The sequence below is a fragment of the Periophthalmus magnuspinnatus genome, chromosome 14 (assembly GCF_009829125.3).
Source record: "Periophthalmus magnuspinnatus isolate fPerMag1 chromosome 14, fPerMag1.2.pri, whole genome shotgun sequence".
Taxonomy (NCBI): Eukaryota; Metazoa; Chordata; class Actinopteri; order Gobiiformes; family Gobiidae; genus Periophthalmus; species Periophthalmus magnuspinnatus.
Window position 1 is genome coordinate 11,213,766 of NC_047139.1, and position 27,551 is coordinate 11,241,316.

The following is a 27,551-nucleotide window of genomic DNA, read 5'->3' on the forward strand; positions in this document are numbered from 1 at the left end:
TGGCTGAAGAACTCTTATCTTACAGCCTAAAATGTGAGTAGCCAAACTCTGATTGAGACTCTGAAGCACCCTATTGTTGTCTGCTGTGCAAACCACAGCACAATCATAGGCTTTATATAAATTACAGCAACGAAATCTCAGAATATTGAATAGCTTATTGATTTTTCTGAAGCAGATACACAAGACTATAGCTCACAATTCCATATCATTCATATTCAAATTTTCTATTGTTTTCAGGGTAAACTCATTCAAATGGTTATGAAATTATTCAATTGTATACTTTTTCAGTGCATTTTGCAGATGAGACTGTGTCTATGCAATGTGCAGAAACTATATATGCTTTTTTGCAGCAGGGCAAAGGAGATTAAAATGGTACACGTCTTTGTTCTCAATATGGCTGCTATAGAATATATTAAAAGCGCATATTTTTAGTCCTAGTGTTTGAACGCTGTCATTACAGGCTGATGTGGCTTTCCCCTGTATTTTTAACCCAAGCTGTGCAGACTAAAGCACCTCCCAAATATTTAAGCTTCATTATATAGAATAAAATAGTGATAATAAATGACCAGAATGCATGGATGTGTACTTAATTTAAACCAGATGCCATGTATACAGCATTATACCATGTCAATATCATTTTTTACTCCGTACGGACTCAAATTTAGGCTTTGATCCGGTTCATGAAGCTTTTCTTTGCTTTCTATCGCCATGCGTCTGTGTCCGCGCATGCGCCTTTTACGCACACATCTATAACACACACTGCTCTGGGATCAGCTCAACTATTTTGATTTGTGAATGCAACGCCAAATTTTGAGTTGTCCACGCGTATTTCCCGGGAGAGTACGGCGTATAATCCTCGCATTGATTTGGCTAATTTATTTGGACTTATTCGATATGGATTTGTGCCGAATGCGTCGCTCGCTCGCCGCATAAAAGGGAAATCATTTTTCAATATTAAGATTAAGTTTAGCAGTGTGGCAAACTTTGGCCACACCTAGATCCTGTCCTATATTCTGTGAAAAAGCAGTTTTTTCCTCCCTGTGGTGCGTTTGTTTGTGTGTCGGCGAGTCCCGGCGGTGGAGAAACCGGAGAGGGCCTATACAGAGGGAATGCAGGACTGCAATGGAGCACAATGCAATACAGGTAAAGACACAATATCGGGCTAATAAATGTCATTTTCTGAGCTGGGGATGGGGATTTTTAAACGTAGCGATGTGTGAATATTTTCTGCGTCTTGTCGCTTAAATTTGGAGCTATTTTGCGGTTTGATTTCATTCACTTTGCCCATGTCGTATTGATTGTTTTGCCATCGAGAGAGTTGAGCTCACTGCAATTACAACTTTATTCAGGCAACTTTTCCTCCCCCATTGCTGGAAACAGGCGGCTGATATCGGGATTTTAAAGGGGGATATTCAGCCGTTAGCTCCGAGTGTTCGGTTGCTCGGCTAACCAACGGTCCCACGCTAAAACCCACTTTAATATTGGGGATATTTTTGCAGTGTTAATGATTAATTTCTTTGTGTGTCGTGTCGCCAGTCTCTCCGCTCCAGCTTTAGTTACCAACCCCCACCCTGAGTGAAAACATTAGCCAAATAAAATTACATTTCTGGCGTCGTGCCTGCTTTAAAATATCCGCAAACTTTTCTTTAGCTCGTTGACGGATTTGGACAATAATAGGGCTGGGGTTAGCTTGTCTTGCTACACGTTAAAGTCACTAAATTGTGTTGTATTTTCGCCACATATTTTAGATTGAAATAATTGTCGACAAGGACGAGGTGGAGCAACATTAGCGGCGGATTTTTAATAAGAAACATATTGTTATTTTTACCAAGCAACTCGACATTTTGTCTCCAGCGTAATTGCACCAAATTGAGCAGGAATGTCATTTTAATGTTGAATATTTTTGGGCAGCATAGCAGAGTTTGTGGTTAGGTTTTTTTTTTTCTTTTTTTTTGTAAGGACGAAAGCGAGGGCAGAGGACTCGATATCAATCCAATCAACTATTAATTTGAACAGCCATTTTCCTGATCAGGCGTTAGGAAATGCTTTTATCAAAAATGCACCAAGTATTTTTCGCAATATCGAGTTTTTTTGTAATTCTGTGCTCGCCTTTGCTGAAAGTATTTGACTAACAGGATATAGCCAAGGTCAATGTGCCTGTTTAGATTTAATTTATTTATTTATTGTGCAAGCTGGGGACATTTTATTATTAATATTCGTCGCTTCCCCCTCAGCCCTCCCTCTTCCTTCTCTCTATACAATCCGATATCGAGATAAAACAGTTTTTCGAGACAAATCTTTCTCGCATTAATCTCGACGTGGTGCGGCTCTAAATGACGGGTTTCCATCTTAAAATCCCGTGTACGTTCATTTTAGACTCAAGAGGGCTGTCTCAAGGCTCATATTATATTCTGTGGCATTTTTTATTTAGTGCAGTACCTGGTTTCCACCGCTAGGCTGGGCTCTGCTACATGTGGCCCTCCTCCAAAGCTACAAAAGCTTTTTTAGATTTTTCTTTCACATTGCACATATTTTGCGCGTTAATAATGTCATTCCGCTGTTGTCTGTGTTCTTTGCGCAGTTCTGGCAGTGTGTTTGCGCTAAAAGTGTCGTTTTTGCTTTGACAGTGATGCCTGTAGCCCCTGATATTGTGCTATTTTTGGCATTTCTCTGCAGTTATTCAATACAGGCCAAAATAATGCACTTTTTTCAAAATGTCGGCTCCTTATTTAAATGGATTGCTGCAAACCGGAATAAGACCATGGCAAATGGCAAAATAAACAGAAAAAATACACAAAATAAAATTTACATAGCTGCTTTTTTAATAAAATAGGCTACAAATCATGCATTCAGATATTGTAAGTGGATTATTAGACAGAAGGACAGAATAATATTGTCTGCTTATGTATTGTTTTTCCTTGTCTTTTTCATTGTACACATTTGTCCACCTTTAACAAAAATCATGCTAATCAGTTTATCATCAGATTGTGAAAGGCTTGCCAATATAAGATTTATAAATTTGAACCACATGAAACATATAAACAGTATTGGTTTGTACTGCTTTGACTTGGTAGGAGTATGCGTGCTGCATTTTTATTAATATATTTCATTCATTTCACAATAGGAGTGCAGAAAATAAGCCAGTGAAAAAAGAAACACTCACTAGAGAACTGCTTAAATAATCATTAGTTGCGGCTTGGGCTTGGACTTAGTGCGCCAAAAAGTATATTCTAATATTGCAGTAATATCATTATAGCAGTACAAAACATAATTATCAAATATCATATCTTTTTGTCATATAGTGCAGCTCTAGTTGCAGCTCTATTTGACAATAAAACACAGAATTGATTCAAACATGTGATAGTCTAATTTGTATGTTGCTATTGTTTCCTCACCATTTGATAATATTTATAGTTTAGTTTTAGTATCAACTAGTATGCATTTTATCCAGTGATATTTTATTTATAGCCTGTTCTCATTCAGTCTCATAAAGGACTGCTTTACAAAGTGAATTTCTATGTCAAGTCATTGTTCACATCCTGATTTCACTATTTATGATACATTCCTACATTCCTTCATTCTTGGTGAAGCAAATACTGGTTTTAAGTGGCTGTTATTGTTGTGCTTTGAAATGACTGGTTTTGTTACTATAAGTAATGTTTTGAGTCACATTTTTTGACCGTTAAATTGAAGGTAAAGTACACAATATGTTTACATGCCTTCATTATAATTTGTTGAAGCGGCAATGTACAAAAATATCTGGCATAAAAAGTGACTGGTTTTCTGTCAATAATCTACATACGGTATCAAATTAAAACAAAATGAATAAATGCAGAACTTTTAAGAATTACTGGAATAGCATCAGTCAGTTGTTTCCATATGGTTCTCATCCAACAACATGTCTCTAATAAAATACTTTGTATTTAATGTCCTTCAGTCTTCCAGGTATGATCCATACCAAAAGAAAAATTCAATTTTGTCAATTTGACTAAAGTTTTAGAATGAAGACGTTTTCCCATTCATCCACACAGCTTCTTCAGTTCTATTTGCCCTTTTTGAGCACAAGTTAAAGTAAAAAAAAAAAAAAAAAATTCAAAAAGTTACTACTCTAGTAGTAACTGTAACTGATTACTACAGTTCATTTGTAGCTTTTCCAAAATGGCTGCTCCTTGTAACTCCTTGTTGCTACTCATTAAACCAGTATTTTGAGCTGGTGGTCTGTGAGAATAGTACACTTCCCTTCATATCTTTGGACACGTTTAGAAAAGCCTTATTTTTGGAAGGCCCCGCCCCTGAAGACTATACATTATAAATACTTGTGACAGACAGTAGAGATGGCCTAGGGTATTTTTGGAGTAACTTAAACCTGCTCAATGTTACCTTTATACACTGTTACTGTTAAAACGTTATGCATTGCAGTACTGAATTGCACTATATTATATATAGGAAGTGAAACTGTGGACACATTTTTGCAACCTGTATTCTTGCCTTTATACATTATAAATTACAGATGGCTGTAAAACTTCGCTACATTCTCCAACTGCAATTACTTTATTACTTAACTAGTTGATGTTTCAGCTAGAATTTGTAAATAAACAACCTTAACCTCTTTTAGATTTTATTTGAAGATGCACTTTGTAACGTTGAGTGTTAGCCATATGCTTGTCTCGATGGAGATATTTCTTTGCCTAGAATGTTCCATTGTATGGCATTAAACTTGTACCAATGTCCTTGGGGGACTGCGAGTGACTCCACCAACTTACAGAACATATCTGTGGAGAGGCAAGCCCACTCACAGCAAGAATGCATGTACAGTGTGCATGATTTGTAGTTTTTTGTTATTGATTTTATAAAATACATTTGAATTAATGCTCAGTCTTTAATTTGGACTCCATAATTTATCACATTATGAATTACTAAGTAGAATGTTTTGTAATATGACATTGCCCTAAATCTAAATATTTTTGAAAGCTTTTTTTCTAAAATCCTTTAAAATGTCCTTTCTATTGCAGATTTAGTTTTATTACATTAAACTACAAATCAATTGTCTTCATTTATTTGTATCAAAGCAGAGCATATTTTTAGCATCATGAATCATTTATGAATTTCTCCTCATGGGCAGAAGCGTTGGAGCATTTTATATTCCTCACCGCATTTTGTGCAGTGACTGAAATGTTGAGGTGGCAATAATCAACATGATAATATTAAAACCTTTCAGATAATCACATCCTATTTGAAACACTGCACTTTTTTCTATTGTCAAATGAAAAACAAATACATTCATTGCTGCATTAATCTATATTTTTTTTTATTTAAATTCCTACTTGTATTATACTGTACATCCTTCTCTCTATAACTTAAGCAAACTTTATACAGCTGGTATGAGTGGCCATTTTGTTTGTTGATGTTTGCAGATTACATAAACAGTTTATTTCCCACATCATAGATTGATATGTTGAACTTTATATTTTGTGACAAGATATGAGTCATACATTTTGTTTTTTTAATTAGCACATTGCTTACATATTTGTTTATTCTAGTAGGGATTTAAAAAGGTCCTTGTCTATGTTTGGCCACTTTCTGAGTCAGTTTAAATTCCATTCAGGCTATTTGCATTTTTAGTAACAGCCATAAATATTTGTAAAGGATGTCTATAAAATGTAGTAATAGTGGTAGTACTGGTAGTAGTAGTATTATTATTAGTAGTAGTAACAAGTGTATGTATTTTGAACATGCAGCAAAGATTTATATTTTTTTGCTTCCATACAAAAAAGACTGATTTATAAATGTGAATATAGGCATAAAATAAAATGTGTGGGCTGGTTTTGAAATTGTGCAATGTAAAATAAAGTTGCAAAATATCATCTTAATGTAATAATGAATTCCTTTTAAAAACAACAGTGACTGATCTAACTCCTGTGGGCATATGGCATTTTTCACATTTTTGTCTTGCAGTTGCAGCAATGTTACTATGGCAGCCATTTTGACTTCCTCTCCCCCTCGACCTAATGTATGTGATTACCAAACCATATTGTCATGCTATAGAGTGGACCAGCTAAATCAAAGATTGGCTGACTATTCATTTATACATAAAACCTAAAGGTGCTCATATGATATTGGCACATGGATTGCTCTTTCAATTTCTGTTTGTTTTTAATATAATTTTGTGCATTTTTCAGCTGTACTCTTTCTAAATTGCTTTTGGCCTTCTTCCTGTTATTTGTTGCTGTTTTAAATTATTTTGAGTCAATATTCCATTCAAATTATTGTTGTCAATTTGCTTTTTTTTCTTATTTTAAAAATAATGGAGAAATTTCACGAAATGTTTGACCCTGTTATGACTTGCTTCCACTTATAATGTTTATTTTGCCTGTTGATGCTACTAATGTATTCTGTGCTGTATGACTTGTCTTTTTTTTTTGTCAAACATTGAGATTTGATTTGTTTTAATAGTTAGGATGAAAATTGAAAATCACTTACAAAATTTAATGTGATTTTCAACTAAATACGTACAAGAATTATGCATGCATTTTATAAGTTGTAACACGTGAAAGTCTAAACTACAAGTTTAACAAGTTACGTTACTCAAGTACTCTGTTTTTGTGTGTTTATACTTTCAAATTAAAGGCTCCGTACCCGATTGTTTTCCATGTGTTTGAGGAAAATGTGTTTTGCCTCAATACAGATATACTGTATAACTCCGCTGTGTACCGTCTGCATCTAATTATAAAGTGTTTTTATTGTCAACTAGCAAGCAAGCAGTGCACTTCTTGCTCATCAAACTGTGGTTACAAAACACTGTTCTGGCCTCTAAAAGTTGTGCACTTCAGTTATAAACTCTGCATTCAGAGCATCATAATTGTTCACCATGATAAGGTAAATGAGGAATAACTTTGGGCAACTGCAAACCATTTAAAATGAATTAGTTCTGTTTTTCACATTTTTAAGACAGTACAAATCTGGCACAGTGCCTTTTTAATAATGTTATAATATAAATATGTAATTGTCAGCTTTATGTGTGGAGGAGATCTAATAAAACACTAGCTGCAGCTGTGGATTATATTTCAGTAAGTTTTTTGTTTTTTTTATTTTGCCTTGAGCTCAAAACGATACATCTCAAAGGATTGTGTGTCCGGGATTCACATCTGACCCAAATAAGCAGCTTTGATTCAGTATTCAAACAAGTAATCAAACATAAGTCAGATCATTTTACTTCAATAAACATGTTCCTATGTTAAGCTGAGCTAATTCCCGTTGATTTAAAAATGGCAGTATTCTATATTTTGAAGAGCACAGACAGCAGCAGTGTAATTGCAGGTTTCAGATGACATCACCACATTCTGTAGCAGTTGAACTGCAGCGGGGGTGGGTCTTCCCTGTATATGAATTACACTGGGACTTTCCTGTTTTAATAAATCAGGATGTGGGGATGATAATATTGATATTTTAGTGTTGTTGGATACATACTTGTAAATGATAAACCTGACCATTTCCCCATCAGTGGTTAAACAGATGTGGAATGGGATGGTCATATGGATTTTTTTTCATCCTGTATCTGATATAATTCGATTTGTGATGGATGATCAATATTTGCTGTCAATATTAATATTCAAAAATGTCATGCCTACTTAATCACGGTTATGTTTTGAAATTTGTAATACAGAATTTGTTTTTATATATTGGATAAACGTACAGCCACCTCTGTAGCTTCATTTCTTCTATTTCCATAGTAACTCACGAGCCTGTTTAAAAACACGTCTAATGCTCTAGAGTGATACAAGGCCACATTCAGTACAGATTTGAAAACAACTATGTCACAGATTACTAGCACTGATTGTTTTTTCATTCAACAACCATAAAAAGAATCAAACAATGATGTATTGTTCATCCCTTTTCAGACTTGATTTCAAATAAAAATACAAAGAGTTTTCTAGCTTTCTGTCATTTGCTTTGGAGTGGAATGAACCATGTAAGGCAAGGCAAGTTTATTTGTATAGCACAATTCGTACACAAGGTAATTCAAAGTGCACTACTCTATGTACTAGAGAGCGACCAATGTTTTTTTTTTTTTTTTCATGGCTGATCCGATTGTTAAGACTCTAGAGATACAGATGCCTGACGGGCTCTGTCAGTATTTTTAGGTCGATTATGTAGGGCCGATTTAGATTATTTTCCCCAAATTCTGTAATTTCATGCTTTTATGATAAAAAAGTATAATTCAGATAGGGTTTAAGGTAGTTTACCTCTTTACTGTCCCCTTAAAAGCCTTACAAAAGCATGAGTTCTGTTTGGATGGCATTGTTCAGACCCGGCCTCTGGACTCGGACCATAGACTCTATAAAGAAGTGGACGAATGGAGTGTGAGGTCACCCATAGAGTTCGGCTCCGGCCAAATAAAGCTTGTTGAGGCTAGCAGTTGTACGAGCGAGTTTGGAGCTTGGTTCCATATTTGGAATTCTGACCGCAAGTAACATAGCAACCAAAGAGCCAATCCGGAATGAGACTGTTGAAAATAACGCCCCTTTCCACCACTGTTGGTTCAGAATGGGGTGGGCACTTAGCAACACGGTAAATAAAACCTATTGCTAACCCTAGCGGGAGCAACCTCGGGAAAAGGTGATTTGACTAATGGTAATGTTCATATCTTGATTTACGGAGACAATTGTGAAATAAAAATACCAGGATACCAGAATGTAGAACGGATTAATGCAAACATTTTAAGACCAAAACGACGAGCATGACGGCAGCAGTTACGGAGAGAGAGGTGAAAGTTTTGTAATGTAACGTGTATTGCAGCCAGAGTCGATGGAGCCGGAAGCGCACCCATGCTCACTTCCTATTTAGAACGTAGCAGCTAGCAGGTTAGCTATGTCCATTTATATATATAGAGTCTATGACCTGTAACCAAGCTGGGAGCAAGGCACAAATGCAACTCAAACCGTGCCCATGAAAGCAGTCCCAGTCGAAACATGGCTATTGATACGGACTCCCTGTCCTGCTGAGACATCCATCTCTTTCAAGAATCTATAACTTTTTCCTAAAACAACTAGTGAGGTTAATATCCTAATGAGGATTTTGATGTGCACGTTTCATCTACGTCAGAATCCCATTTCTTGTTGATTATTCCCACGTTTAGTTTGTCTTTTCTGTCTTTCTCAGCAGTTTGTAGAAGAATGTGTGTTTGAACTCTGGACCTGTCTCTGCTGCTCAGATTAAGGATTATTTAAGGCCTCTCAAAGCCCCAATATTACAACATTTACTTAAAGCTCCAGCTACATCCTTCTTGCACAAAGTTTAGCAACCGGCTCTTATGAACTGTGAAAAAACTCATACTTAGTGGATTCTTACCAACAACATAAACAGAACATTAATCTGAACTAAAGAAGCCATCATTATCAAAATAACCCGCGGTGGAATCGGTTCATGACAGGAAGTTGTTAATCTTATTTGAGGTCAAAACTTAATTTCAGTGACGTTTTATTGTGAAAATGATCAGAATTTCAATAATCATTCCAGAAATCAACTTTTTCAAACTTTTAACATTAAAGCAAATGATCTTTAAAATCTTTTGTTACATCGCTGAATGTACAGAGCGGTGATATAACAATTTTAAGTTCCTAAACATGAACAATACAGACTTTTAATCACTGGCATTTAACCCAACAATTGTCAAAATTCTTCCTCCCAAAGTCTGATCATTGACTATTAGAAATGACTAAATCAATCTAAATTCAAATGTGATTAATTGCACAGTACCAGTATCAGATTTGTGCATCCCCACTGAGCAGGTATCAATACTAAAAAATGTACATTCACAGGACAGAAATAAACCTGTTCTGATACAACTCAAGATCATTCTAAAGCTGTTCAGGAAACGTTGAAGACCACATGGACTAGTATACGCTCATGGACCACTATGGAACTTGTCTTACTTGGACTACTGAGGGATTACACAGCTATACGGCCATGTGATAAAATGAGGTACTACGATTTGATGTTGAAACTTACTCTTGTCTAAAGTGCGTGTCGTGACAACACTACTACCAAAATGTAATGTGCATCTGATATAAAATGAAGGGGGATCACAATTTCAACTTGTCACACAACTCATTCACATCTGTCTTTTACCTTTTCATTTTAGCTTATTTTTTTCCAGCAGATGTGAGTCATGCTCCACTATTCTCTGTATAATCCCCATAGACTATGTTCACGAGTCACTTCCTGTCTGCCTTTTTTAAAGCCTTTGGTGGAAAAGATTGTTATGAGTTTAAACAAGCCAAATGCAACCTCGTTTAGGTTTTACTGATTACGGGCACTGTACCTGATTTGTATGGTCTTTAAAAATGTGAAAAAAACTTGAATAACTATTGTAAACCATTTCAAAAGTACTAATTAAGTTGTTTAGATTACCTTGATGACTTAAACTATCATTGATCAGCATTTTGTCTCAATATTTTCTGCACTAATACCTCACTTAAATTGTGGCAGGCTTAGGAATTTTCCAAAATAGTTCAGCCTTTAACAGACAACTCATAATTATCTTAAGAGAACTGAACTGCTGACAATTAAGTATTATCTAATCTTTAATTTGTAGTTTTTTGAGAGTTTTGTGCCCATGAACCCCCTTCAAAATGGAGTTTTACAGACAAGGTCTAGTCTGGAATGAACAACCTCTGAAAGTTACTGTAAATAGTTTTTGTAAGAATCAGCTTTTGTTTTGTGTCTTTGCAGTGTTTTTTTAGGGCAACAGCTAGAATTTGTGTATCCATCATTTAGTATTCAGAAATATCCAAGCAATCCAGTTTGAGAATGCACCAGTGCGCCAAAGATTTTCATTTGAGTGCACCAAAACTCGGCACTTATTTAAGACGCCATAATATGTTGTCCTTCAACTGCTTCAGCAATAAGGGCTAAATAAACAGAATGATAATTAATAAAAAGCTATTAAATATTGTCTTAAAAAAATAGTCAGAGTGTGAGGTTTGTGCTTTTAAGGATCTTTACAGTTGACTATAGTAAGTGCAGAGCGAAACCTCTTACTTTCAGTTTCAATAGTGAATCTTTGACGTCTTTTGTCAGAGATCAATGTTGTAGATTTATTTTATAGCTTCATTTAATTAACTAAACACAGTGTGGAGGATCTGCAGGTTTGATGCTTATCTTTAAAGGTAAATACAGTATTATTCACAAATGGATGAAAAAGCCAAACTCTGCAGTAGGCCTGTCACAGTAACAATGTGCAGTGCGATATATTGAAGTAAAAATACATGTATAATATTGAAACAAATTTATGCCACTGACACAGTAACCCAAGAGCAGATTTATATTATAAAAAATATTCTAAATGAACAATTTTTTTTTTTTAATCTGATCTTTTTTTTTTTTATCTGATCATATATCCAAATAATAACCAAAAATTCCCCAGTAGTGCAAAGAAAATGTACACATGATAAATGCTGATCACAAAAAAATATTTTTCCAGGTTTCATATATTGAACAATAAGTTGATTTAGTAAATATGGTTACAGTGCTACTTTGCGGTGCATATTAAGCTCTGCCCACCCGAGTGTGACCTGAGTGCATCAGCCTCAGCTCTGACTGACTTTAACAATCTGGTCTGGTTAGAGGCGAGAGCAAGTGAATTAACGCTTTTTTCATTTAGTTGTCAATTAAAACAATCATTTTTGTTCTATTTAATCTGTGTTTTATAATGAGGACAGGAGAAGGGATATGATGAGGACCTGTCAGGCGCACTGGTGCACCCAAGCAAAAAAATCTTATGTTTCACCACATAAAATTTTAGGCGCCCAAATTGGTCACACTCTGGAGCTCTAATCAATCAAATGAATTTCCATTTGTAACAGAGCTCAATACAATTATTTAACCCCACAATAAAATGCCAAATTCAGATCAGACATTTTATCTGTGTGATGAAATTAATAGGCTAAATTTGACGCTACATAACATTGTTTTGTTGGGGTGGGGCACAGGTCAGATTTCAAGAGTGGAATTTGCCTTTTAACTGTCAAAATGCAGATGGTTTGACCTGGTTTGTGGTGGGTAATATCTGGAATGTTTTATGTCTTTTCTGTCAGCACAAAGTATTCCTTTTTGTTGGTCTGTAATTAAACCAATTGTTTAATTGTCAGTGATTAGCTTGGGGTCTTTTTAATAGAGAGTGCCACAGTCAATTCTCTCAGTAAAAGCATGTGGTTTAGAGCAGATTTCAGATTTAATACCATCAATTTTACAATTTTTGTGTTAATTTAAATGTTTCTCATGTTTATATTCATTAACGGTGACCTGTATAGATCTTAAAGGGAAGGGTCCTTCACTTGCTTGTCCCAATGTAAATGGTATTAGTTTCTTTAGAATGCTCCATAGTATGGCATTAAACTTCTTATTCTAGACAAGCAGTGATGCCACCTGAGCAAGTGACAAATCCCATCTGTGGAGATGTGACTCAGCTCACAGTAAGAATGCAGGTACTTTTTTTCTAAAATAAAATAATTGAATAAATATACAATATTTAGGTTTTATACCATACTATGGAACATTCTGGGCAAAGAACACACAATATACGATCTCCATGGAGACAAGCAGCTGGCCAATCCCCCACCATAAAGCTACATAGTGCAGCTTTAAATTAAGTAATATTAGTAGATTTATTTTATTTATTTTTTTCTTTCAAAAAGATGATTCATAGTTTTTGTAGTGTTGCCCAGCCCTTTTAGTGACTGGAAATAAAATGTACATTGTGCAATAGACTAAACATGATAATCTTACTCAGTGTTTTGTGACATTGAGTAGAGATATTAAAGTATGAGTCCAGAGTTAATCTTTAACATTTGACTCTAAAGTAAAAGTGTTCACTAACTAACCTGAGCTCAAAAGTTACTCAGTACTGTGCTCATCATCACTATGGATTTGGCACAGTGTGGCATCTATGGAAACCAATCTATGCACAGTTTGTCTTGATTATTACAGCAATAAATACATGTGATTATACCAGGATGATTATTAAAATTGCTGCCAGTTAAAAATGTATATTAATAATTCGAATGTTGAATGAATAAATAAGTTTCATGTTTAAAGAGGAGGTATTATGACAAATTTACTTTTGGGGGCTTTCTGCAATGTTGTAATGTTCCTTCATCAAAAGATGTCATCCATGCATGTTTGAATAATCTAGTGATCTCTCCCAGGCGATGTGCTGTATTTTCATTAACAGAATGCACACAGATTGTGTTGTGATGGTGCTCTGAAGGGGGAGGGAGTTGGCATGGAGAGCAAGGGGAGGAGAGATTCAGAGCGTCAAAAACAAAACTGAAACTTATAAAACATGGTAATAGATTGTTTTTAGCGAATATAGCATTTTCAGAACAATAAAATGTAACATAGTGATCTAAATGTCACCATGTTATGTGTGATCTAAATGGTATCTGTTAACAATTAATACCCCATAGAAGTGTAATGCCCTCTCTTTAAACAACTCTTACTCTATTGTATTTTGTTATTAGTGAGGTAAAATATTCATGGATAATAAGCTTTTTATCTGCTGGTATAATATTGATTACATTATTCTTTTTATCATCACAGCCATATTATTATTTACTCTCATTGTTTCCACTCGGGATAGGGCAATAAACTGATCATTTTATTCTTTTAAAACATCAGCTCATCAGAAATACAGTGTGGTTACTCCGGTTTGATAATTACATTAGTACAGGAAAAGTGCATGACAATGACATGACCAAGTTATAGAGAAGATGTTGATGGCAGTTTAAAGCATGAATCATAATTTACTCCTGTTGTCACCAAGCAAGTTGACTCAAATAGTATTCATTTGGTGTAGATGAAAAAAGACAATAAAATTGTGACCTATCAATGTGTTTTTTTCTTGAGTTCCTTTAAAAAACAATACAGATTTTGAATAATTTAATTAGGAGAAAATTGACAATTTGTAAGTGAAATGACTGAACTCCAAACCAGAGGTTTGGCTGTAGACCTCCATTAAAAAGACCCAAGCAGACTATGGATGATAAAAGATGTCAGAATCTTTATCTAGATTAATATTTGATTAATTGCATAACCGTACTGGGAATACAGAATTGGAGTAATACAATTAATAGGACAATAATGGATGCAATACATACACAATAGGGCAGCGTGGCTAGTAGTGCATTACACTATTTGGTACTAGTACAATTTGGGAAAAATATCACATTTTAAAACATTCATATGAACTGACAAACTAATACAAGAATCACATGTAAGAACAGATCTAATCTATAGGATTAGCAGAATAAGGAAGGGTGTGCAGGAAATGATGGCTATTTGCTAACTGCATCCTTTAAAATTGTGATTTGATTGCGATAAGTCTTACAGCCCAAACAAACATTGCAGCTTTACTATAATCATTTTCATTATGAACTAAAGCGTCGTACTATGTGGACTATATTTGTGAGTATATAGTTTGCCTGTGTAACTCTGTGCCCCCTCTGCTCTCCTCAGTGGCTGGGTGCTCCTTCGTGTCAGAGAGGGACCTTCTCCTTCTATAAGTCGGTGGGCAGCAGGACTCGACCTGATGGACCGGTCCAGACCTGGAGACTGGGAGAGTTCTACTTTATCCGCTGTGGACCCCAGGAGCCTGTGTGTCTCGCTGAGGTCAGAGTCTACTGTTTTAAAGATGCACTGTGTAACTTTTCCACCTGTTTGTGCAGTTTTTAATTGCTAAGAAAATATCTTGAAAAATATGTGTTCTTACTGTGAGCTGCTTTATCTCTATGGAAATAAGGTACTGAAACTTTAAAGAAGCTGTACCTGATTTTTAGTGTTTGTTTAAAATTAACAAATTGTTTTTCATGTTTTTAAAGGTTTGCAGTGGTCCAAAGTTATTCCTCACTTACTTTATGCTTTCTGTACATCCTAATTATTCATTGAAATTTCTGAAAAGCACTAACTAATCGCAGAGGCCAGAGCGGAGTTTTGCCTTTACAGTAGTTAACAACTAGCATGCTAACATGCGCTTCCTGATTATCAGACAGTAAAAGTTTATAATTCGATGCAGACAGTACACAGCTGATATATTTTGAAGAGCTGCTTATATAAATCTGTTCTGGGACAAGACAAATTTTCCTCAAAAGCATCAAACAATGCTTTTTTTTAATGCCCGTCTGGAACATTCTAGGCAAAGCAGTGCAAGTTGGTCAATAAGGTATTTTCTTCCTTTTTAAGTTTTCCTCAACAAAATGAATAACAATTAAAATAGGAATGACATTAAGTATTTGACAAAAAGACAAAAGGCTAAAAAAGTTGAATCTGTATTGTCAAAATTGCACATATTTGGATCAATATGAGTCTCTAAAGCACTGTGTAATGTGTGTAAGTAGGTCACTTGTATAGATGCTACACTGTTTTATTATTGAGTGGGTCGAGAGCGAGGCTGATTTTTTTCTGCTTTTAGGTCGAAAGAGGGGAATGAGTTTTGTATCGACCAGAATCCATCCATAACGCGAGCACATAATGGTCTGCAGTTAGGAGACATGAAATTAGGCAGGTTTTCTAAATGGGACTATAACAGGACGGACACTGGTTTAATCGATTATCTTGATAATCATAGTTGCAATTAATTACCAACTAATTTAATTTAAACTTCCTTTTGGACTATACACATGACTTTAAATGTATCAATGTTGCATTAATTCAACTGCAGGTGTTTTTGTCACAAAAATGCTTACAGAAACCTGCATTCTTAATTGTAAGTGGACTCACCTCTCCACAGTTATAAGCTGCAACTTGGCCTGGTGGTGTCCCCTTCTTGTCTCCATGTAGATAGATTACAGTGCAAATGTCAGGTTTTCATTTTTTTCTAATTCTTAATCTGTTGACCTAGTGTCTTTGGTAAATATTGATCATAGTTTTATATCACTGAAGTGGCAGTTTGTGGGGAAAAAAGTTGAAAATTTACAGTTCCAAAAAGGAATCCCTCTAACGAGGTTATCAAGACACAAAATTACATCCAAAATGCAGAGACAATTTATAAGGAATGCATTTTTCGGACGGTTTAAAGGTTCAGTTGTAATTATTTTTTATTAACTTAACTATGTTCACTATTGTGTACCTTAACAAGGTACACATATCCAGTGTCTGGTGTAACTGTAATTCAGTTACAGTACTTGTAACTCAATTTTAAATAATGGAATACTTAGAATTTTGTTGCTGAACTATAATTTAATTACCAGTATCTATAGGCATAAATTTGTGTCAGATAACCAACTCAAAGGCAGAAAGAAGCAGCTTGTATTAGCGTCATGGAGATGTTGGTAATTTCTTTTGTTGACACAGTACCGTTTCAGATGGTTTAAACAACTTTTGTTGCTTATCTCTATTTAAATGTCTTAAATAAAAGATAATGCATATTTGATTCATGTATACAATATTGCAAAATATATAATCTTAAAGTAAACTAAGTTACTTTCTAAGTAACGAAGAAAGTAGTGTAATATATTACAACACTGGAGAAGTTAATGCTTTGCAGATGTGTGATATGCAGAGGAGACGAGCAGGTTCTGGAGCCTGAAAAGTTACATAGAGCACATTTTTAAATTAAGCAACCTAAATTTTAATAATGTCACTTCATCAGGTATAGAAATTCAACCATCATTCAGCCATATTCATGGTTCATTCCTTTATATTTTTATTCTCAAAGTGCATGTATGATTTCATCTCTTCCTTCAGGTGACCTTGCTATGGGAGGACCAGACACAGCGCCACCTGTTGGCGAGTGCCAGACTGTACTTCCTGCCTGAGGATACACCCAAAGGTCGAACCCGGGATCATGGAGAGGTAGGTGAAATCAGAATGGGTCAAATAAATCCGCAATAGAGTAGTGTTGTCACAATACAAACATTTCAAACACGATTTTGATACTCCTCATTTACACAGTAGAATATAATTTTCAAAATTAAATGGCAATACTTTCTTCTGTTACCATGTGGCCTTATATCTGTGTAATTCACCCTTTTTCTTTTTTTTCTTTTTTTAAATAGGATGAAGTCTTGGCAGTTTCCAGAAAGATGGTGGTAAAAGTTGAGGATCTAGTGCGATGGTCATGCTTAGAGGATGACGGATGGAAGTTCCCGAGAGCGCAAACTCCAAGCAGGGTTAATGGAGTCCTCAAAGACCCTCAGACCCAAGACCCAACTGAAGAGCTCACCCAAAACCCTACGGGTCAGATCCAAGACCAGGACATGGAGGAGAAGGTAGAGCTAAAACTCCAGAAGGAGGAGGACCTTAAGACACAAGAGGTGGAGCTAAAGAAAGAAGAGGTGGAGCTAAAGAAAGAAGAGGTGGAGCTAAAGAAAGAAGAGGTGGAGCTAAAGAAAGAAGAGGTGGAGCTAAAGAAAGAAGAGGTGGAGCTAAAGAAAGAAGAGGTGGAGCTAAAGAAAGAAGAGGTGGAGCTAAAAAGAGTACAAGACGAAGGTGAGGAGCCTGATTTACAAAAAAAATGTTTGGGAGGTATTTATATTTTAAAATGGAAGCTTTAATACATATATATTTTGCAATATGCTTGTTTGCACAAAAAATGAAATCTATAATTAATGGATTTGCAAAAAAAATGCTGCACTCAGCTGAATAAATACTCTCAATGAGTTTAAACTGTATTTGCAGTTTAAATGTGAATGGGCACTTTGGAGTGTAACATTGTCCTTGCTCATGTACTAATACTTTAAATATAAAACCTGTCCTTCAGAGGTGAGTCATTGTTGTTCTGTGGCAGAGAGTCTGCCCTCTGCTGGTGGGAAACGCTATAGCATTACTCTGTGCAAAAGGAAATCAAAAAAAATTTTTTCTAAACTGGTAAATTATTATTATTATTTTTTTTTTATGTCTTCTAATTATTTCAGTAGACATACTGTTGGCAACTATGAATGATTCATTGCATAAAATTAAAAGAATGAAATGAATGTACATGCGATCATGTAGTCCAAATAAACACAAATGCAAAGAAATGAACAAAAATGGGAACTATGCAACTTTTCTGGTGGAGGGTCAGCCACCTGGTTGTCTCTTTGGAGATATTCCTTTGCCTGAATGTTCCACAGTATGACAAAAAATGAATGTCCATGGAGACAAGAAGGTGACGCCACCAAGACAAGATTTTTTTTTTTTTTTTTTTTTTTTAACAATTAAAAATATTGAATTTAATTGTAAATGCATAAATGCAATATGCATATAACTATACTGTGGAACATTCCTGGCAATATTATCTTCATGGTGACAAGCAGGCAGCAGATTCTCCTTCAGAAATGTATCAAATCTCCAAATCGAATGCATCTCTTAATCTCCCCATGGCCAAATCGGAACAGGACCTGAGGTTGCTCCCAATGCCATCTCTTGGGCTCAGATCTGTCAAAACATCTACAACATGACAGCTAACACAAACTTGCAACTGACACTACATCAGACAAAGGTTATAAAAAATGGGTTTCACCTCGATTAACTCTAACTGACCAAAACACCTCAGACACCTACATTCAGGGGTTCTGGCACTGCTCACCTGTCTATCATTTCTGGGAAAAGGTCACAAAGCTCCTGTCAACAGTCTTTGGCTGCCAAAATCCTCATGAACTGGAAAACAAGATGTAAAATAAGAATCACTTAATGGAAAAAACCTTCTTCTGGACCATATCACTCCTCCCCTCCATCAGCTTCTTGCTTGTATGCTTGTAGCATTCCTTTCAAATTAATCAGATCTCCATTTCCTATGATCTTATCTCCCTGCACACGCCTCTTCCTTTAAAAAAATGGTAATAACAAGACAAAGAAAAAAGTTTTTAAAAATACTTCTTTTGCCACCTTTTCTACCCCTAACTTAATGCAGCCATTTCTCTTCATTGCTCTTCAATCTTTTATACATTGTTATTATTTGTATGGATCCTTGTGCATTTGCTTTTTTAAAAAATGTTTCTCACTAATCATTTCTAATTCTTTTTTACTATTATTTTTCTTTTTTAGTCAGATTCTTACTTTCTCTACTTCTTGCTTGGTATTCATTAATATTACAATTGTATTATTATTATTAAGAATATATTTTTTATTATTAATGCACATTATTATTTTTATTTTATTTTTATTCTATCTTCTCAGTACAGATTATGGAGCCATTGATGCTGCTATCATTGTCAAATAATTGCAAACAGTGTTGAGGGGTGGTGTTAATGATAATGTATACCAATGTATACCAATTTGCAATATTTAACTCGCTTAACTCATATGCCACCCACAGCCCTATCGATTTTTCATTCATTTTTTTGTATCTATCTATCTATATATAGATAGATATAGATACAAAAAAATGAATATATATATATATATATATATAGATAGATAGATAGATAGATACAAAAAAATGAATGTATATATATATAAAATGTGTGTGCACCTATAGATGTGTGTTGGTGTTTATGTATGTTTTTTTTGTATTATTATTGAAGTAATCAAATATATTATTATATTTAAAAAAAACAATTATCAAAAGAAATAAAGGGATAACAGAAGGAGAGGAGAGAAGGAAACAAGTGAGTGGAAAAAACTAAGAAAATGGAAGGAAAAAATTGCAAAATTGATTGAATTGAATGCAATTATTTTCTGTCCTTTTTATTGCATCCCTTACCTCCCATACACACACTCACACCCATATAAGAACAGAAGCCATTCTAACCTTAATCCTAACCTAATAAAGAAAAAAAAACTGAACTCCTTTTAAGTTTATGTGATATAATAGTTATAAAGTAATCATAAGAAAATAAAATAAATTATCATATATATTCTTTTTCTTCAAATGATGTTTCAGACCGTCAGTGGGTGAAGGTGCTCAGTTACCCTCAGTACTGCAGATATCGCTCTCTTCAAAGGAGGACTCAGGGCGAAGCAGCTGGACTGGAGCTCCAGGACCCCCATATATTGGCTCTGGGTGGCCTGAAGGTGGCGCTGTCCAACACACGAGTCATGTACTGCAGGGACACGTTCAACCACCCCACACTGGAGAACAACGCAAGCTTCTCTTGGCAATTCAGTGAGTACTATGACAAACTGTTTTTTTGGAAGGGTTTAACTATGGCTGGGCAATACTGACAAAATGGCATTGGAAAAAAGGCATGTTCCCCCTTTTTTTGTTATTTTTTCCCCCCATTGTATTTGAGTAAAATTTGTCTTGACCTCAAGAGATACTTACACTGTTGCTCTATGCTTATCTGTACTGGTCAGAATATGTCCGCAGTGTACTGTCTGCATCTAATTATAAAATGTATCATTATCCAGTAATCAGAAAGTACCGTTCTGGCCTCTTAAAGTTGTGAAAAGCACTTATGCCTGACAAGCATCCCAATTATTAACTGCAATTAGTTTATAAGTTAAGTGAGGAATAACTTTGGACCACTTTACACAGTTTAAAATGAACTCATTCTGTTTTTCATGTTTTAAGACAGTAAAAATCACATCTTTTAAAATCGCTGTTGACTTTATTAAGAAGAATTTGCAATTGATAACATTACAGAGCATTACAATGAGTAAAAATATTCAAAAATGTAATCCCTCAGTCATTCAGTATGGTCTATAGTAAAAGAAAAAAAGTATGGTCTATAGTTAAAGAAAAAATCTATTCTGTCCAGTTCTGTCCAGTTACAGTTGTTACCAAAAGAAAAATCAGAAATGAACTTGGATTTGTTTGTTTTTCTGCAGGATGTCCTTCCCTGAGCCTTAGAGGTCGTCCTCGAAAAAGAAAAGGTCGTGACGGTAAAGACTCGCCAACCTCCAGCCAATCAGAGTCTTGGATCGACCGGATGCAGGTGTGAAATGTGTATAATTTTTACATTTGTAGTTTATATTGTTTATAGTGAGTATTAAAAATGGTTAACAAAAATGAAAAAAAAAATAATTTATACAATTCTGTCTTTTTTATTATGTCAGAAAAAATTGGCACTTAACTAAAAAAACATTACTTTTTGTAGGGCTGGTTCAATATATCTTTGCACTTTTCACAATAGTTCATTCAGACTGGCTACAATTGTTTTTTAACTATTAGAAACAAAACTTGTGCCTTCATTTTCCACTCCATTCAGGTAAGCATTGCAATAATCAAAAAATGGGATACTTTATTTTATAACATACTCTATGGGGGGAAAAAAATACAAGTAAAAAGCTGGGTACCTCAATGTTACAAAACCTTCCTAGGAACGAATCGGAAGTAACACAACCCAGATGGTAAATGGATAAATAATAAGTTTTAATTATAAAGTAAATGTGAGGGATGCAGGGATACAAATGATGATAAAATTAGAATTATACAGTAGTTCAAAGTTCAAAACTGATGCAAAATAAATTACAAAGGCGTTGGCGACCTCTAGCGTCTCAAAACACAGATACATACAAGTTAACATGTATAACGTTAACTACTAGCAATGCGATACACGGAGCAACGTCGAGCTGTTCTATATGACCAAGCCGCACCGACGGACAGGGGTGCGACACTTTTATTACAGGCGGCGCTGTCAGGTAGAGGCTGCAGATTGGTGGCGTGGGAGAGTGATGCGTCAACGACTGAACAAGGGTCCGAGGCCAACCCAAGGGAAGTGTTTAACTGGTCCACCACTGAGGACACGGAACCAACAGCAGCGTTTTTGTATATGTTAATGAAGCACATGGTACACATGGTATAAAATCACAATCCATATGGCCACCTATGCCTTGTGACCAGATTGTATTGTGACAAAAGTATGCAAAAATTGAGTGTTAGACCTTTGTGTTCTCTGCTTGCAGGAGAATGTGATGGGCAGCGTGGAGTCAGGCTGTGAGGGGGCATGGCTTCCTCACCCAGATGAACAGTTCTTCCTGGATCAGCTCTTCTCCTTCATGGACAAACAGGGCGCGCCCATTCACAAAGTCCCCAACCTAGGCTTCAAGAAGAGTCAGTCCCTCCTCAACTTACTCACATTGACATTTGGTCTAGTTTCATCATTTTCCTCACAGTTTATAGATTTAAAAGTGTACTGTCTAACCTTGCTGGTGGGTGTTCTGCCATCTGCTTGTCTTGTTATTGTTTTGACTGGAATATTTCACAGTATGACATCAATCTTGTCTATCTTGCATTTATTCATGTACATATTGTATTGATAAAAAAAGACGCCTTAAAAAACATGTATTATTTCTATGAATGGGCTCGCGACTCCAGAGTTATAATCTGTAATTTGGCCTGGTGGCATCACTTGCTTGTGAAGGCAAGTAGTTACATAGTGCACACTTTAGCTTGTTTTTCAACTTTACTCCACTACATTAGACTGTTGAGACTATCACCAGTGGTTATTCAGTCACTGTTGTATAATAAAAACTGAATTATTTAATTTTTGAATGCTGACATGAGACCGGGAGTCTCTGTCTCCTAACAAGATAAAATGAATAACAGGTTACAAAAAACATGAAATTATATATTCAACAGTTTTTTGAAACTCTCATACCCAAATTGAAAACTTGAACCTTTTGATTTGATGGGTCTTTCCAAAATCTTGTCTTTCAGTCGACCTGTTCCGCATGTACTCTGTGGTCAAGCGCCTCGGAGGATATGAAAAGGTATGCATGTGCACTTTTTAAATGAGTGGTTTTAAATATGTGGCTTCCCTGAGCACATAAATGAGTTTGTACTCTGCAGGTGACTAACGACCGACTGTGGAAGATCGTCTATAACGAGCTGGGCGGTTGCCCTGGTAGCACGAGCGCCGCTACCTGCACGCGCCGCCACTACGAGCGCCTCATGCTGCCCTATGAAGAGCACCTGAAGGCTGGGGGCATCCACATCCCTATCCCAGAATTCCATCTTCCTGTCAGACCCAAAGGAATGAGAGGCAGGAAACCTGGACGAAAACCAGGACCCAAACCCAAGGACAAGAAGCCCGGCACCCCCTCTGGTCCAAGGACGGTAAGAACTTTATACTTTTCTCTCATATTTGTTTTCTGTTTTTCGTTGCAACCTGATCGTCCACTGTTTTTACTCACAATTTTAAAGTTGTATTTCTGTAAATGAGTAAGATATATATTGTAAAAGTAGCACTTTGCCGCTTAAACGAAACGCTTCCCACTCTTTGCAACTAATTAAAGCAATTTTTATTGACCATTGACCTAAAATGTTCCCACTCCAAAATGGGTTTTGGCTACATGTTGGTTACATGTTGGCTGCGTGGTGGTGGTCCACCTCTCTCTGAAAAATCTCTTCTATAGCCTTTCATGAACTCATATATGTGAATACTAGCTCTGTGTCACAGGGTTTGAGACTCAGGGTCAAGTTAAAGCCGAACTAAGTAACTTTAGCGATAGAACTTCCCCTGCACCTCCCTTATGAAAAGACAGAACCCACAGAACAGATACAAATGGGTGTTGCTGTTTTTTTTTTGTTTTTTTTTTTAAATAAGGCTGTATAATCGCATACAAAAACTTGGGGTAGGAGTCAGCCAGCCTGACACAGCAAATGAGATAAAAAGTGTTAGTTCTGCTTACTTCTGCTTTAAATTTTGAACTTGCTTCCTCGGTTTTGAAATCATCTATTGCAGCTTTAACTCTCTGGTGTGTCACTGAATTGGTGTTACACATTTCTGATTATTGCATGTATACACAGACTAAAATGTATTTTTTTGTTTTTATTCATCGAGACATGCACAAAAATCTAATAATTATCAACAATTTACTTGTAACATATAATATTCATGTTTACTTAATTTTATATATTTTTTATTTTTATTTTTTGTTTTACAAATTTTTAATGTATTTATATTTACCCCCTTGTACACTTGTTGTATTCTGACCTCTGATTTTCTGTGCTCAGATTGTGAACCCCGACGGTACAGTGGTAGTGAAACGTGGTCGTGGGCGTCCTCCGGGAAAAAAGAACAAAGCCACGCTCATCGCTCAGGCCAAACTGCTCGCCCAGCAACAGGCCAAACACAGGGCTGTTACCGGGGAGATTAGGACTGGACCGGGATTCAGGACCGGACCGGGCATCAGGACCGGACCAGGGGAGACCAGGGAGGGGGCAGGGAGAGGGAGGCCACCCACTCACCCCTCACTCCACAGAGTAAGGCTTTCAATAGGACTATACACACCACATCTAAATGAGGACAAAACTGGGACTAAATACGACTTTGGGACCGGACTTTGGGACAGGAGCCAAGGAGACAGGACTTTGGGACAGGAGCCAAGGAGACGGGACTTTGGGACAGGAGGCAGGGAGACGGGACTTTGGGACAGGAGGCAGGGAGACGGGACTTTGGGACTGGAGACAAGGAGACGGGACTTTGGGACTGGAGACAAGGAGACGGGACTTTGGGACTGGAGACAAGGAGACGGGACTTTGGGACTGGAGACAAGGAGACGGGACTTTGGGACTGGAGACAAGGAGACGGGACTTTGGGACTGGAGACAAGGAGACGGGACTTTGGGACTGGAGACAAGGAGACGGGACTTTGGGACTGGAGACAAGGAGACGGGACTTTGGGACTGGAGACAAGGAGACGGGACTTTGGGACTGGAGACAAGGAGACGGGACTTTGGGACTGGAGACAAGGAGACGGGACTTTGGGACTGGAGACAAGGAGACGGGACTTTGGGACTGGAGACAAGGAGACGGGACTTTGGGACTGGAGACAAGGAGACGGGACTTTGGGACTGGAGACAAGGAGACGGGACTTTGGGACTGGAGACAAGGAGACGGGACTTTGGGACTGGAGACAAGGAGACGGGACTTTGGGACTGGAGACAAGGAGACGGGACTTTGGGACTGGAGACAAGGAGACGGGACTTTGGGACTGGAGACAAGGAGACGGGACTTTGGGACTGGAGACAAGGAGACGGGACTTTGGGACTGGAGGTAAGGAGACAGGACTTTGGGACTGGAGGTAAGGAGACAGGACTTTGGGACTGGAGGTAAGGATAAGTCCTATCAGTTTTCCTGATGACACAAAAAAAAAAAAAGGCAACATGCAGTATTTGAGTGGTCAAGTTCCAAAAGTGCTCCTCACAAACACATTCACTTGTCCAGCCTGATTTTTTTTTTTAGTTTACTTTCAATAAGAAAGAAAGACTATCCTTCCTTGAACAGGAATGTGGGGCCTTAGACATCACCTGTCCTTCATATACAACCCTATCCTCACATCCAAAGCAAACAAAGGAAATAAAGAGAACAATAGAGCAAGCCAGTAGGTCCATTAGGCTGAATGTAGGCCCATTAAGCCTGAAACTGTAATAATAGCTGTTTACAGTTTCAGTGTAGTTAGCTTCTCCCTTGTCCACCAGCAATCTGACCTGAACTGAAGCGTCTTCACTCCTACAACCTTTTATCCAGTTGACAAATTTAACTTTGGCTTTTACTATGAATGTTTGCTTGCTATTTTACTCATCTTTTTTTCTCTCTTATCTTCTCCAGGTTCCTCCACTTCACACTCCTCAGCCAATCGCTCCTGCTCTCATCCCTGTCAACATGCCCCTTACTCCGGACTTATCCCCACGATCCACCTCCTTCCTCCCCTTCCAACCAAAACCTCAAGATCCCAACCGGCCCGAATCCTCTTCTACCAACAATACCTCTAGTACTTCTCCTACAACTACTACTACTACTACTACTACTACTGCAGTCCCCGCTCAGGGCTTGCTCCTCTCCGCTCTTCCCCACCATTTTGTCTCCGGTTTCAGCCCAATCAAAGGCCTCTGTCCCCTGGATGTTTTCCGAAATCGAATCCAAAGGGGGTTGGAAAATCCCGGTTCAAACCCACAAGACCCGCAACATCTTCAACCATCACAACACCAGATCGTCTACTCCATCCAGCCCAAAATGGCAGAAAACCCACAAACTTTATCCCAAAATCAGGATGCGAACAATCGGAATAGGCTACCCCTCCCTCCGCTTAGAGTGCTACCCTTGGATTTGGACTGTAGTGTGCAAGTCCGTCAGCTCATGAGGACACGGTTAGGATCCACGCAGTTTCAGACGTTCACCAGGAGACTTTCGGAAGCGCTATCACATGACGGAGCTTCGAAACCGGTACCCTGTTCGCCAATAACCCCCCCGCCTGAACAAAATCTACCCCTGAATCTTAGCAAACGGTTACCCCAAAAACGAGCACACCCGGACGGAGCGGAGGCGAGTTTCCAAGGTGGGGAGGAGAAAAGACAGAGGCAGCATGAAGATTTCGGGGCGAGGCTGGGGCAGGTTGGCAGGCAAGAGCTGAGGGTGCAAGAGGAACCAGCCGATCTGAGTTCCCCAAGTCGGATTCGCGCGTTTTTACTGGGACTTCCGCCGTTTCAGGTGAAGCTGGAAGAGGATCTGAACGGAGGGAGATTTCCAAAGTTAAATCCCGAATCGCGCCGGCTGGAGGTGGAGAATCTGGGAATGAAAAAGCAAGACGATGACGTGATCATTGTGGAGGACGATCGCGACGAAGATGAAGAGGAGCAAGAATCTGTTGTTTTCGTCAAAGAGGAGTTTAACGGAAAAGAGGTGAAAGGTGAAAAAATCTCGGAAGAGAAAATGGAAGTTTTGAAGCAAGCTCCAACTTTGGTTTTGGCGCAACACAGCTGACACTAAAAACAATTATTTTAAAAACTTTATAAAGATCTGACAGCATGGCGGGAGAAACAGATCTGGCATTTCACGTGACATCATTTCCTGTTTTGTTTTAAATCCTGGTCTGTGATTGGACGGCAGAAGATAGAGACTTCGAGCGGCAATCACGCACAGAGGATCTTCCTTTAAAACTTTTTTCTTTTGTTTTCCAGATTTGAAAACACTGCCATAACTTCATCATTATTATAACACTATTATTAACACCTAAATATTGATTAAGAAAACCGGATGTTACAAATATGGGCATCCACCTTGTACTGTTAGTCCTTTAGTGTCAATATAAACCTCTCTACTTCTGGTAGGGATAGTTATTTTCGAAAAGTGTTAGATCGATGTTAACGGGCGGTTTCACTTATAGCTTGTTACGTGAAGCCTATACTAGTCTGCTCGTCAAATTATGAAACAATATATAACTCTTTTCTTATACAAATGTGCCTTAAATTCATGATAATGGAGAGATACTTTTGGAGTCGGCTGCTGCTGTTGTTTTTTCAACCCCCTACTACAGGGCTGGGTGGGTATTGCATTTGATTTTAACATTTTGAGAAATTATCTTTTAATAAAAAATATGAAAAACATTAACTGGCTCCAAATTGAATGTCTGCTAAAGTTTATTATAGCAAGATTTAAATTTATTTGTTCATTGTAAATACTACATATTTTTCAAAAAAAAAAATAAAACAAAAAAAACATGAAGCGCACAAAAAAAAAACTCCAAAATGAACAAGTTTTATCAGAGCAAATCCTGCTAAGTAAAATCATTGTTGAATTGATAAAGAATAAAATCTTAACTTTAAAAATAAAAAAAATTAAAAAAAAATCTTTCTGAAAATGCCCAGCCCTGTTTTGTCTGTCATTCAGCACTGCGTCCACTAGATGTCAG

At 37.0% G+C, this 27,551-nt stretch overlaps 1 protein-coding gene across 1 annotated transcript; it reads left to right on the forward strand.

The window, feature by feature from the left end:
* Window positions 1-718: 718 nt before the first annotated feature.
* On the forward strand, window positions 719-27,244 carry zgc:77151 (uncharacterized protein LOC337153 homolog). Its single transcript, XM_033978843.1, has 11 exons — window positions 719-1,143; window positions 14,515-14,667; window positions 16,741-16,848; window positions 17,052-17,484; window positions 19,859-20,080; window positions 20,746-20,852; window positions 21,823-21,970; window positions 22,577-22,629; window positions 22,709-22,975; window positions 23,876-24,124; window positions 25,472-27,244. The coding sequence occupies exons 1-11, from the start codon at window positions 1,123-1,125 to the stop codon at window positions 26,621-26,623; spliced, it is 2,913 nt and encodes a 970-aa protein (XP_033834734.1). The 5' UTR covers window positions 719-1,122; the 3' UTR covers window positions 26,624-27,244.
* The last annotated feature ends 307 nt before the right edge of the window (window positions 27,245-27,551 follow it).

What these genes read in the sequence shown, in the direction of transcription:
- zgc:77151 (XM_033978843.1), top strand. Translation starts at nt 1,123, where the DNA reads ATGGAGCACAATGCAATACAG. An exon ending in AAAAAGAGTACAAGACGAAG is followed by an intron (nt 17,485 to 19,858) that starts GTGAGGAGCCTG and finishes ATGATGTTTCAG; the next exon opens with ACCGTCAGTGGGTGAAGGTG. An exon ending in CTCACCCCTCACTCCACAGA is followed by an intron (nt 24,125 to 25,471) that starts GTAAGGCTTTCA and finishes TATCTTCTCCAG; the next exon opens with GTTCCTCCACTTCACACTCC.